This window comes from Panthera uncia, chromosome F2, assembly GCF_023721935.1.
Source record: "Panthera uncia isolate 11264 chromosome F2, Puncia_PCG_1.0, whole genome shotgun sequence".
Taxonomy (NCBI): Eukaryota; Metazoa; Chordata; class Mammalia; order Carnivora; family Felidae; genus Panthera; species Panthera uncia.
The window spans coordinates 37424928-37437742 of record NC_064812.1 but is presented as its reverse complement, the minus strand read 5'-3'; the positions used below and the strand labels follow the sequence as shown (position 1 = coordinate 37437742).

The following is a 12815-nucleotide window of genomic DNA, read 5'->3' as shown; positions in this document are numbered from 1 at the left end:
ATAATTTATAAATTATTTTTTCATTTTCTTGATAATGATCTTTGCACAAATTTTTATAATTGATCTAAGAGTCCATTGCCAAATCCAAGGTCATGAAATTTTATATCCATGTTTTAAAAATTTTTTTAATCTGTCTATAGTTGACACACAATGTTACACTAGTTGCAGATGTACAACATAGTAATTCAGCTTTTCTGTCTGTTATGCTGTGCTCACCACAAGTGTAGCTACCGTCTGTCACCATACAACACTATTCCAGTATCATTGCCTATATTACCTATGCTGGGCCTTTAATTCTGGTGACTTATAACTGAATGTAACGTATCTGTATCTCCCACTCCCTTCGCCCATTTTGTCCATCCCCTTTACCCCCTTTCCTCTGGCTACCATCAGTCCTCTGTATTTATAGGTCTGATTCCGCTTTTTACTTGTTTGTTCTTTTTTTTTTTTTTTTAGGTTCCACAAGTGAGTGAAATCATGTGATACTTGTTTTCTCAGTCTGACTTATTTCACTTAGCAAAATACCCTCTAGGTCTGTCCATGTTGTTACAAATGGCAATATCTCACTGAGAACAAACTGAGGGTTGATGGGGGGGTGGGAGGGAGGGGAGGGTAGGTGATGGGTATTGAAGAGGGCATCTTTTGGGATGAGCACTGGGTGTTGTATGGAAACCAATTTGACAATAAATTTCATATGTTAAAAAAAACAAATGGCAATATCGCATCCTTTTTATGGCTGCATAACAGTCCATTATGTGTATACTTATGTGTATATCTTCTTTACCCATTCATCTATCAGTAAACATTTAGGTTGCTTCCATATCTTACCTATTGTAAGTAATGCTGCATTAAACATATATTTTTTCAAATTCATGTTTTCATTTTCTTTGAGTAAATACCTAGTAGTGGAATTACTGGATCATATGGTATTTCTATTTTTAATTTTTTGAGGACCTCCATACTGTTTTCCATAGTGGCTGTACCAATTTACATTCCCACCAACAGTGTACAAGGGTTACTTTTTCTCTACATCTTTGCCAATACTTGTTATTCCTTGTGTTTTTGGTTTTAGCCATTGTGACAGGTGTGAGATGATATCTCATTGTAGTTTTGATATGCATTTCCCTGATGTTGAGCATCTTCTCATCTGTCTGTTGGCCATCTGTAGTCTTCTTTGGAAAACTGCCTTCAGGTCCTCTGTCCATTTTTTAAGTGGATTGTTTGAGGTTGTTTTTTTGTTTGTTTGTTTGTTTGTTTGTTTTTGGTGGGGAGGGGTGTTGAGTTATATAAGTTCTTTATATATTTTGGATATTAACCCCTTATTGGATATATCATTTGTAAATACCTTCTATTCAGTAGGTTGCCTTTTTGTTTTGTTGATGGTTTCCTTCACTGTTCAAAAGCTTTTTATTTCGTCCTGCTCCCAATAGTTTAATTTTGTTTTCATTTCCCTTGCCTTAGGAGACATACCTAGAAAAATGTTTCTATAGCCAATATCAGAGAGATCACTGCCTGTGTTCTTTTCTAGGATTTCTCATGGTTTTATGTCTCACATTTAATTCTTAGGTCCATTTTGAGTTTATTTTTGTGTATGGTGTAAGAAAGTGGTCCACTTCATTCTTCTGCATGTTGCTGTTCATTTTTACCTACACCATTTACTGAAGAGACTATCTTTCCCCATTGTATATTCTTGCCTCCTTTGTTGTAGATGGGTTTATTCCTGAGCTTTTTTCTCTGTTCCATTGATCTATGTGTCTGTTTTTGTGCTGGCACCATACTGATTTGGTTACTACAGCTTTGTAATACATATTGAAATCTGTAATTGTGATCCATACAGATTTGTTCTTTTTTCTCAAGATTGCTTTGACTATTGAGGTTCTTTTGTGGTCCCATACAAATTTTATTATTTATTGTAGTTCTGTGAAAAATGGTGTTGGTACTTTGATAGGGATTGCACTGAATCCAAAGATTTCTTTGGATAGTATGCACATTTTAACAGTATTCATTCTTCCGGGGTGCCTGGGTGGCTCAGTCGGTTAGGTGTCCATCTTTGGCTCAGGTCATGATCTTGCGGTCTGTGAGTTCGAGCCCTGCGTCGGGCGCTGTGCTGACAACTCAGAGCCTGCGGCCTGTTTCGGATTCTGTGTGTGTGTGTGTGTGTGTGTGTGTGTGTGTGTGTGTGTGTGTCTTTCTCTCAGACCCTCCCCCGTTCATGCTCTGTCTCTCTCTGTGTCAAAAATAAATAAACATTAAAAAAAAAAAAAAACAATATTCATTCTTCGAATCCATGACCCTGGACTATCTTTTCATTTGTTTGTATCTTCGTTAATTTCTTTCATTAGTGTTTTATAGTTTTCAGAATACAGATCTTTTACCTCCTTGGTTAAGTTTATTCTTAGGTATTTTATTCTTTTTGGCGATTTATACCTATGCTTTATTCTGTGTTTTATGGGTTTAGCTCTTATAGCTGGATTGTTGATTCATTTTGAGGAGTTTTTGTTTTTTTTTTTATCTATGGTACAAAATAAAAGTTCAACTTTCTTCTTTTGCATGTGCATATACAGTTGTCCCAGCACCATTTGTTGAAGAGACTCTTCATTCCCCATTGAATGGTCTTGCCATGCTGTTGAAAATTAAGACTTAGAACAACCATTATATGCCATAGAATGTCTTTTACGCTAGAGAAACAAAATGAAATAATTTCTGATATGTGTCCATCCCTTACAGGTCTCAGTGTCCAATCAAAGAGTTGATAGTTAAATTACCTATTAGAGTGCAGTGAGTGAAGTACACTGGTAGATGTAAATATAGGATGTTTAGGATTACAGAAAAGCCACATCAAAATCAGAATAAATACATTCCATGTACATAGGACATCTTGGGCTAACAGATGTGACAGACACTTAAACAATAAATCTAATACTGACATAGATACAAAATAGAACATTTAAAGAAATGAATGATGAACTCTATGGGTAGGTTTTCAGGGATGGTTTCAGAGTACACAGCTTCTGAATTTGTTTCCAGAGTATGGGTGACAGGAGTGGAGAGGGGCCATTTTGAACTAAGAAAGCAGTAGACCAACAGGCTAGGAGTATGAAAACGTGGCATATTTTATCACTTCTGAATACCCAGTACTTAATATTATACTTGGCACATAATAGGAATATATTAAAGATTTGAGTGAATTAATGAAAGATTGAATGATTAGATGATTATGTAGAGCTAGCAGATCAGGTGGCTCTGAATGTTTCTGAGAGATATTGATCCAAATGAAGAAGGAACTTTAGACCTGATGTACTTTGTAGTGCTGACTAATCTTGATAGAAATATAAACAGAACCTTAATGTGATTATATTTTTGTTTTTCAATAGGTATTACAGGTAAAATTCAAAACATATAAAAAATATTCACTGACGAATAACTTGCCCCCTCCCCTGACCAATATTAAATAATAACCTTTACGATGGTTTTCATTCATTCCTTCTGAGTACGTTACTCGGCTTCTGTCTTTAGTCAAAATGTGTTTCTATGTGTATGTTGGGAGAAGGGAATTTATACATAAAAATTATCACATTTTAAAATGTGTAGGTCTTCTAACACCCCAGTTTTTCAGCTGAGGGAATACATTAGGATTCAGTCAAGGCAGCAGAACCGTTATAAGTATTATAGCATAAGGGATTTATTGTAGGAATAAGGTCTTACTCAATTGTGGAAGAAGCTGTGAATTAAGGATCTAAAGGTAGTGGATCAGAGACATGTCCCCAGGCATGTCCAGCCACTGGAGGGACCCCTGGAGGCTGGTAGACAAGTCCATGGGAGCATTGCCTCTGTTTCTGGGAGTAAGCCTGCAGTTGTTGTTAGTCTGCAGGGCCAGTGGTCAGGAAAAAGAGCCAGTCACAGAACCGAGAAGAGGGAAGACAAGCTGGAATCTGCCAGCACCTCTGAATTTGACTGTATTTTAAAAAGCATGACTTTCAGAGAATATTGGCCAGTATTTGTTTCATTTACACCTCTAAATCTCATGTAGTTTTCTCTCTAAACTCTGAACCATTCTTGGCAAGTTGTTACAGAACAGAACCACTACAAGAGAAAGTTTCAGTAGGTTCCTTGCCTTGTGCAGTGTCACTTAAAAGTAGAGCTAAGTATAGAACCCTGGTTTGCTACCTCTTCCTCAACTGCTTTTCTTATACTCAGCACTCTGACCCCTTACACTTGGGCTGAAGTTCATTGTTAGTTAATCACTTTTTCTTTTTCTCTCAGCAACCATTTTTACTATGTCTGCGCTTATTTTATAACCTGAGGAAATGAAGTGCTGAGAACTCAAATAACGTACTGATGTCTGCCATATGCAGGTTACACATCTAGTCACTATTACCATTTTACATGGGAATTAGTGCTTCGAGGTGTGTAAGGGGGCGGGGGGGTGGGAAATGGTGGCTTTTTTCCTTACATATTGGCCAAGGATGTCCTTGGCAAGCTGAGAGGGTAGCATGGAGATAAAAGGACAGATCTGTCTTGGCCAGTCTCATTCTTTGTTTCTTATCATAGTTACTGACAGACGAGTTGGTAATCAGAAAATATTTAAATTGAATATAATCATCATAATAGTAGATCATAAAATTTTAAAACTCTCTGTAATGTCAATTAATTTGTGGTCATGTTAAAGCTCCCAACATCATAATTGTTGCATATATGAATATAAGTAATAATTCCCTGATCCAAAGCCTTAAATATTCAGATTTCCCTCCTTCAACATTTTGTTTAATAAGAGAAGGATCCAAACAAGATTACATCAACATTTACTTAAAAGTATATGAACAGGGGCACCTGGGTGGCTCAGTTGGTTGAGTGTCCAACTCTTGATTTCGACTTAGGTCATGATCTCATGCTTTATAGGATCAAGCCCTACTTCGGGCCCTGTACTGACTGCATAGAGCCAGCTTGGGATTCTCTCTCTCGTTTCTCTCTGTCCCTCTACCACTCATGCACGCTCCACACACACCCCCCCCCCGAAATAAACATTTTCTTAAGAAGTATATGTATAACACATAACTTTCATACATTATCCAGTATTATTCTGTGAAAACTCCATGTGGTACATCAGTACATAGTATTAAAGCTTTAAAAATGCAATAAAATAACAAATTCCCCAATCATTTTTCCCTTGGTGGATTCCCATTTATATCCTCAATTTCAGATGTCCTTTTCTTTGAGAAACTTCCAGCAGTCCCCCTGACTTTCCCTCCTCCATGAAGTTTTATTTTGAAGTTTTTCCTTGGAAAAAGAGCTATCAAGTAGAATTAGATGCAAGAGTTCCACACTATAGATACAAACAACTGGAAACTAACCAGAGCTACTGACTGACAATTGAACATCTCAGTAAAAGTGAATTGTTGATATTTCAATATACATATGCTCATAAGACCTTCTTTTAGAAGCTGAAATAAATGTGACCTCAATAAACTTGTGATCTCAATCACAAATATATTAACCATAGTTTTGATTTGTTTGTTTGGATGCAGGTAATTTTTGTGTTTTTGGTTTGGTTTTTAGGGAATGAGAACATTGTAACATTTAATTTTGCCAAAATAAAATTTTACTAGCATTTTATTTAAATGTCCCTTAAAAAATATCCTCATTTTGGGTTGTAGTTCTTGGAAGCATTATTCAGATATTTTATATGTCTTTACAAGTTAATTAGGTCCCCGACTGAAAGTTTTGACACCTGTCTGTTTTTTCCTTACCATTTTACTTCTCCTACCTTATGATTATTTTTAATTATTTTTTCGGCTAACCTGAGCTGCTCGCATCCAACTCTGCCATTATATTCCCAGCACCTAGCAGAGGGCCTGGCATAATAGTGGACTCTCAGTCCATGTTCTCAAAATTTCACACAGCCATAGATGCCAAGAGAATGATATGGCAGTATACTAGGATGAAGGCCCCTGGGAAATTTATTTACATTAGGGCTCGGGGAAGGCCTAATCTAATACCTAATGGCAAAAATGAGCTATCCATGCAAATAACTGTGGACTGCTTGTGTCAAGTGTTCTGGCAGAGCAGACACCTGTGATTGGGAATCAGTGTTGCACACTTAAGGATCATGACTAGCTGAGAGGAAAGGAATAATAGGTAAAGTTTGGGGTAGGGAAGAGACTACATTATGAATGGTTTTATACATCAGTGGCAGTTTGGATTTTATCTTTATTGCATTAGAAAGTCACTGGATAGTGTTCCTCTTGGGGAAAAAACCCAAAACACCAAAATAGGGTTTAAACTCTTTATTATATATTTTGTTTTTAAAGTTACTGTAGAACTCAAATTATCCTGAAGAACTCTCTATCTAAAAATAAGAGGAATCTCTACAAGTACAGTTAACCAACTGATAACAAATAGTTTTCCAGTTATCATATTTTTAGGATAAATGTCTGTGATTATTTTTTATATTGAAGAATATCCACTATAAGGGATTATCTCAGTTGATTAGCAGAACAAGACTTAAGTATCTTCTGGTCAGGCATCATTTGTCCAAAGCTCAGCTGTAATGCCATACCAAGAAAGTCTTCATGTTGAATAAAAAAACTGTTCACTGAACACATAGACCATCTAGAACTTTTTATTCTTTTTAGTGGAATATTTTGGAAACATCAACACCATATTTCCTACTTATGGTTTTTCATAATATACAATTTTTGAAATGGGGCTCTTAAATTGCAGTACTATTTCCCACAGAATTAGTCAAGAATGAATGGAAGATGGGCAGAAGAACCTTAGGATAAATTGGCTGAGCCGGGAAAAATGACCATAGCCTTCCTAAACATATATTTTCATGTATGCATGTGGCATATACTTATGCCATCTTGTGTACTGACAATTTCAGAGAATGATGCTTTTCCATATTTATAATCTCTTCCCAGAGATTGACTGAATAGCTTTTGTTAACTTAGATGATTACTTTACTGTTACTTGTTTAGCACTTTATAATTGCCCAATTGTTTTTACCCTCACACAGGGTTTAATATATTTCCACGGGTTTAATCCTGTATGTTAGATAACAGGTGGAAATCACTATTCCATTTCCTTGTTTTTTATGGGCAGTGTAGAAATACATTAAATCACTGTTTTAGTATACTAGAGAAATATTTCTTCTACACCTCTCCTAACCTCATATTCCCTAGCATGCTATAGATAATCTGTTTTCTCTGTTTGCTATCTTTTTTTCATAATAGGTGATCACCTGTTTCACCAAGAGATGTCTGATGGTGGATTTTATTGTATTTATCTGAACCAGGACTCATTGTGCTTCCTGAATCTGTGGTTTCTTATATATCATCAGTTCTGAAGAATTCTCCGCTATTAACTCTTTGCTGTTGTCTCTTTTCCTTACTTTCTATTCTCTCTTTTTGGAATACCAATTAAATATGTTGGACCTACCCCTCCATGTCTCTTTTCTTTTAAACTTGCCATTTTAAAATTTAAGTTAGTACATTTCCTGGAAATTTCTCAAATCTGTATTCTAGTTTATTAATTTTTCTTGAGCTACGTGTAAAATGTTATTTGCCACATCTACTGTATATTTCATTTTAGTGACTGTATTTTTCATTTCTGGAAGTAGTATTTGTTTTTCAAATCTATTTTCACTCTTGATAATACCTTGGTTTTTTACTCCTCAATTTTATTCTATCCAGTATGTATTTAATAGTTTTAAGCATTTATTTATTTATTTACTTACTTATTTATTTGTTTATTTATTATTTTTTAAACAATACAAATTTATTGAATTGTTCATATGGTGATTTCATTATCAGAAGTTCTTGGTAATGAATTTGATAATGGGGTTGAATTTTCCTCTTGCTAATAAAGAATAATTTGTGGGTGGAGGTATATAAAATAATCTGTTCAGGAGCTTGTCTGTAGTGGTCTTTGTCCCTGAGAATCCTTTTTGTCTATTTGAGGGCATGTTTTCCAGACAGGTTTTACATGCATCTATTTGTGACAGATGTCCCAGGGTTATGAAAAGTCTGATTCCAGTTTTATATAAATAATTCAGAATGGGTATTCCTAAACCAGTACAGTAATATAAATTACAGCTACCAAACACACATGAGGGATTTCCCATTATTTTTCATCTTCTGGGGAGATCTCTGTTTTTTTAACAAGCTCTCTTGCCAATATAGTCATATTTTCTCATTCTTCTCTATTTCTGATAGAAAATGCTTTGTCAAACCTTTAAGGGCCCCAGATCTAGGTAGACAGCTCATTTAAAAACCTTTCCCTATGAGTGAAGTCACATGATATTTTATATGAGGATTTTAAGATACAAAACAGATGAACATAAGGGAAGGGAAGCAAAAATAATATAAAAACAGGGAGGGAGACAAACATAAGAGACTCTTAAATATGGAGAACAGAGGGTTACTGGAAGGGTTATGGGAGGAAGGAGGGACTAAGTGGGTAAGGGGCATTAAGGAATCTACTCCTGAAATTATTGTTGCACCATATGCTAACTAACTTGGATGTACATTTAAAAAATAAATTAAAAATTGAAAAAAACCTTTCCCTATTTGGGATGTAAGGATTAGCCTGTTGCCTCTATATGGCCATGGGAAAAAAAAAAATCTGTTCCCTGCTACATCTGAAACTAATATAATATTGGATGTCAACTATACTTAAATAGTAAATATTTTTTATCTATTTCAAGTTTTTATTTAAATTTTAGTTAACATATGGTGTAATATTAGTTTCAGGAGTAGAATTTAGTGATTAATCACTTACATATAACACCCAGAGCTCATCACAAGTGCCCTCCTTACTGTCCATCACCTGTTAGGCCGTGTCCCCACCCATCTCCCAGTCTGTTCTGTACAGTTAAGAGTCTCTTACGGTTTACCTCCCTCTCTTTTTTCTTTCCCTTTTCCGTATATTTAAGAAACAAAACAGATGAGTATAGGGGAAAGGAATAGTAAAAAAAAAGAGAAATTAATAATCTATTCTCTTGATTTAGTTAGAGTGGCTAAAACCCTGAAGTCAATAACAATGTCAGTTAATAATTTGAGTTTCACTTGCCTTTTTTGTTATTTTATTTATTTTATTTTTTTAAGTTTATTTATTTTTGAGAGAGTTGGGGAGAGGCAGAGAGAGAGACACACACACACACAGAATCCGAAGCAGGCTCCATGCTCCAAGTTCTAGGCACAGAGCCCAGTGCAGGCTCAAACCTACAAACCGTGAGATCATGACCTGAGCCAAAGTTGGACACCCAACCGACTGAGCTACCCAGGCTCCCCCCCCCCTTTTGTTATTGTAAATCCTGTGCACTTATCTAGTAAAATATTGGCAGAATTTAATTCTCTTAATTATTTTTTCAGTAGTTATTTCTTTTGAAGTATTTCAATCTATACAAATTTTTAATGACTTAAAAAATATGTATCATTACCTCAAAAACAAGAAATAACACAAAATTAAAGTTAACATTATGTTAACAGAAAAGTTATAGTTTTATAATAAAGGACTGTTGACTTACTGATTTTTCTTTTTTTATATTTTAAGGTCATAGGTCTTTCATATGTTGTGTTACTGATTTAATTCATCACATGATGGGGAAAAATATGATCTGTATAAGTACTCCTTTTTCCCATTGGGTGTTTTAGTTAATATTTGCTCTTATTTGGTTCCCTGCCATCTTTTCCATTTTAAGGTATTTTTAATACATCATATATTTAAACACTCCCTTATGAGAGCACATCAGATGTTACATGTTTCTCACATTGGCCATTTTATGGAACTTGAGCTATTAAGCTCTAATTATGGTGTCTCTCAGGATCACAACCTTTCCTCTGTATTCACAGATTTTAATATTTCTTCCTATTACCCTCCATTCAGCAGAACTCCTAATTCTTTAAAATTGACTTTCTTGAAATCCAATACTTATGTGTCACAAAACCGGATGATCCAATTTTCTTTTTTGGCAGACACCATGTAAAACTCTGCCCATTGCAAAATTGAACAAATGATACTAGAACTTTCTATTTTCTAGACTACTCTGGTAGAAAAGGATATAGAAAGACTTGAGGGTTATATGAGATTTGTCATGAGATAATTTATGCTAGTTCTCTGATCTCAGCTTTATCACTTTATAAGTGAATAACAGAGACATATTTATAAGGAATATTAATTTAATGGTTCCAAAGAACTTTTGAGATACAGCTTGCTGGTAAAACGTAGAACTGTGTGTGTGTGTGTGTGTGTGTGTGTGTGCGCGCGCGCGCGCGCGCAAGCATATGCATATATATATATATATGCACACACATATATATTTCATAAAAAGAAAACTTAGAAAATGGACTGTAGACTTGAAGAACTGTACTAGCATAAGCTTTAGTTTCTCAGTGTTTTCCAGTTTCATCTTCTACCATGTATGTAGTACTCCTTTGAAATTATTAGCAATTTAATGTAGGTAGAAGAGTAGAAATTTTGTGCTAAGTAACTGATCACAGGTGAGAATGTGTAAAGAAGAATTAAAATAGAGGCCAAATGCTGCTCCACTATCAGGCCCTGTTGTGTAACTCTGGTTTCCACTAGGTGGCCTTAGCCTAGCCTCTGATCCTCATTTCCTCATAGGTAATACGGGGTTAGTAATAGTTTTTACTTCCCACAGATGGTTATTGTGAAGAAGCATTCAGTATCAAAGTCACAAAAGCTGTTTCATGAACTGTATATACAGTAATAATCCATGAACTTAGTTCTTAGAACTTGAAAAAAGGAGGTCATTCAGAGATTAAGAGGATATACTTGTGAACCTCATAAGGTTGGAATGGTGGCAGTTGTCAACCAGAAGGTCAGAAATACTAAAAATAGGAAACTAAAAATTATCACCAAATAGTAAGGTTATTATTGATAACAATACATACTAAGTTATTTGCAAGAACAAAAGGAATTAAAAACAAATTTATTTGTTGAAAGGATAGGACTAATGAAATTAATTGCATCCAAATTTCTCAATAATTTTTTTCTATCTTTTATCAATATGAGGTAAAGAATTAAAGTTGTAAAACTGTGACTGTAAAACTTACAACTAAGCACTCTCAAAATAATAATGTAATTTTACCATACATGTTTGCAGTGCAAAGACTTGTATAACTTTAATGAAAAATATCCCTGAAAAAAAATGAAATGGCTAATCATTTTTTACTTTGTCTTTTAGCATACGGCGGCATCAAGAAAGAAGAGCAATTTTAACGCCCATTTTAACAGATTTTTCTGTCCGAATAACTGGAGCACCTGCTATCATTTTCACCAAAATAATTTCTCCAGAAAATATGCACACTGAGGTTAGAATTTTATTTAGGTTTTATTTCAGTGTATGTAATGGAGTAGCTTCTCTTTGTAAGTTAGGGATTTTCTTAGTTTTAGTGTACAGGATGTCAAATTGCTTATTATTAAGTTACTATAACCAGAAATTATTGAGTACTTTCTAGTGCTGTTTAGTTATTGCTTTTCATGTAGTTATTCATAACTACATCAAATCCTCATAATAATTCTGAGGATTTATAACTACATTCAGTCCTCATAATAATCCAGTTAACTCCTTCTATCCTCATTTTATAGATGAGGGAACTGAAGCCTAGAGAGGCTGACTCAAATAACTTGTCCATATTTTCACAAGTAGTAAGTAGCAGAGCATGCATGGTATGAACCCAACTGGTCTGACTCCAAACCATACACTCCTGACCCTGACCTCTACAACCTCCTCCTGCTTTCCGCTGAAAGCAACAACGTTGACAGTGTTCTCATGGATTACTTCACATGGAAAATTGTACATGGATTACCTTAGTCTTCACAACATCCTTGTGAAATAGATATTACTAGTATCCATATTTTTAGTTAATGTTTATTTGTTTTTGAGAGAGAGAGCGTGAGTGGGGTAGGGTCAGAGAGAGAGGGAGACACAGAATCCAAAGCAGGCTCCAGGCTCCGAGCTGGACTCGAACTCACGAACCGTGAAATCATCACCTGAGCCGAAGTTGGATGCTTAAGCGACTGAGCCACCCAGGTGCCCCTACTAGTATTTGTATTTTATGGATCCAGAAACTAAGATCAAAAGAGATTAGGTAACTTAACCAATGTTACTAGCCAGTTACTGGTGGATCCAGATTTCAAGTCTGATCACTATGGTATACTGCCTCTATGCTTAGAATAGAAATATAAGAATAATGTGGTCCATCATAATTTAAAAAGTATTCTTCACAGAAATTTATGTTATGCTAAAAACCTAAACTCTTCGATCATTCACAGTTAGAGGCAGTTATGAAAAGTTCAGAAAAATTAAGTAAAGATTAAATATATTAATCTAAGCTAATAAAACCTCACATTCATTTTCTGAGTTTTTAAAAATAATATTTTTATAGATGTTGTTTATTTGATGTTTATAATTGCCCTGTAGGGAAAGCTAGGTTAGGTATAGTATCTTTTCTTATCCACAAAAAAATGTATAAAAATTAAATAGGTCTACAAATATCTTATTTAGTAACACAGTTGATTTAAAGTACATGAATTTATTTCTTTTCATCATTACTTGAGGAATAAAATTTCTACCTATAATTAGTAAAAGCAGGGAACTTGTGGGAGTAAAAGTTATTTAACCCAAAAAAAGGAATATTCATTCCCGACTTGCTGTTCTTTATGGCTGTATTAAAATCTACTCTAAGCTCTGTAGTTTGCATTTGGACCGGTCATAAGTCTCCTTTAAGTCCATTCCCTTGGATGACACTAATAAGGATAAGGTTCGGTGGACGTTTCCAAGCATTCGAACA

The 12815-nt window shown here is 34.9% G+C and overlaps 1 protein-coding gene across 5 annotated transcripts in view; it reads left to right on the top strand.

Annotated features, from left to right (window-relative positions):
• The window catches only part of VPS13B (vacuolar protein sorting 13 homolog B), an 805502-nt gene that overhangs the window by 516638 nt on the left and 276049 nt on the right, over positions 1–12815 (top strand). For 4 of the 5 annotated variants that reach the window (XM_049633567.1, XM_049633568.1, XM_049633569.1 and 1 more), the window contains exon 32: positions 11207–11333. In XM_049633567.1, coding sequence (XP_049489524.1) covers positions 11207–11333 — 127 coding nt within the window. Of the gene's footprint in view, positions 1–7232; positions 7438–11206; positions 11334–12815 lie in introns of those variants that run through there. The other variant, XM_049633571.1, reaches the window with a different exon arrangement.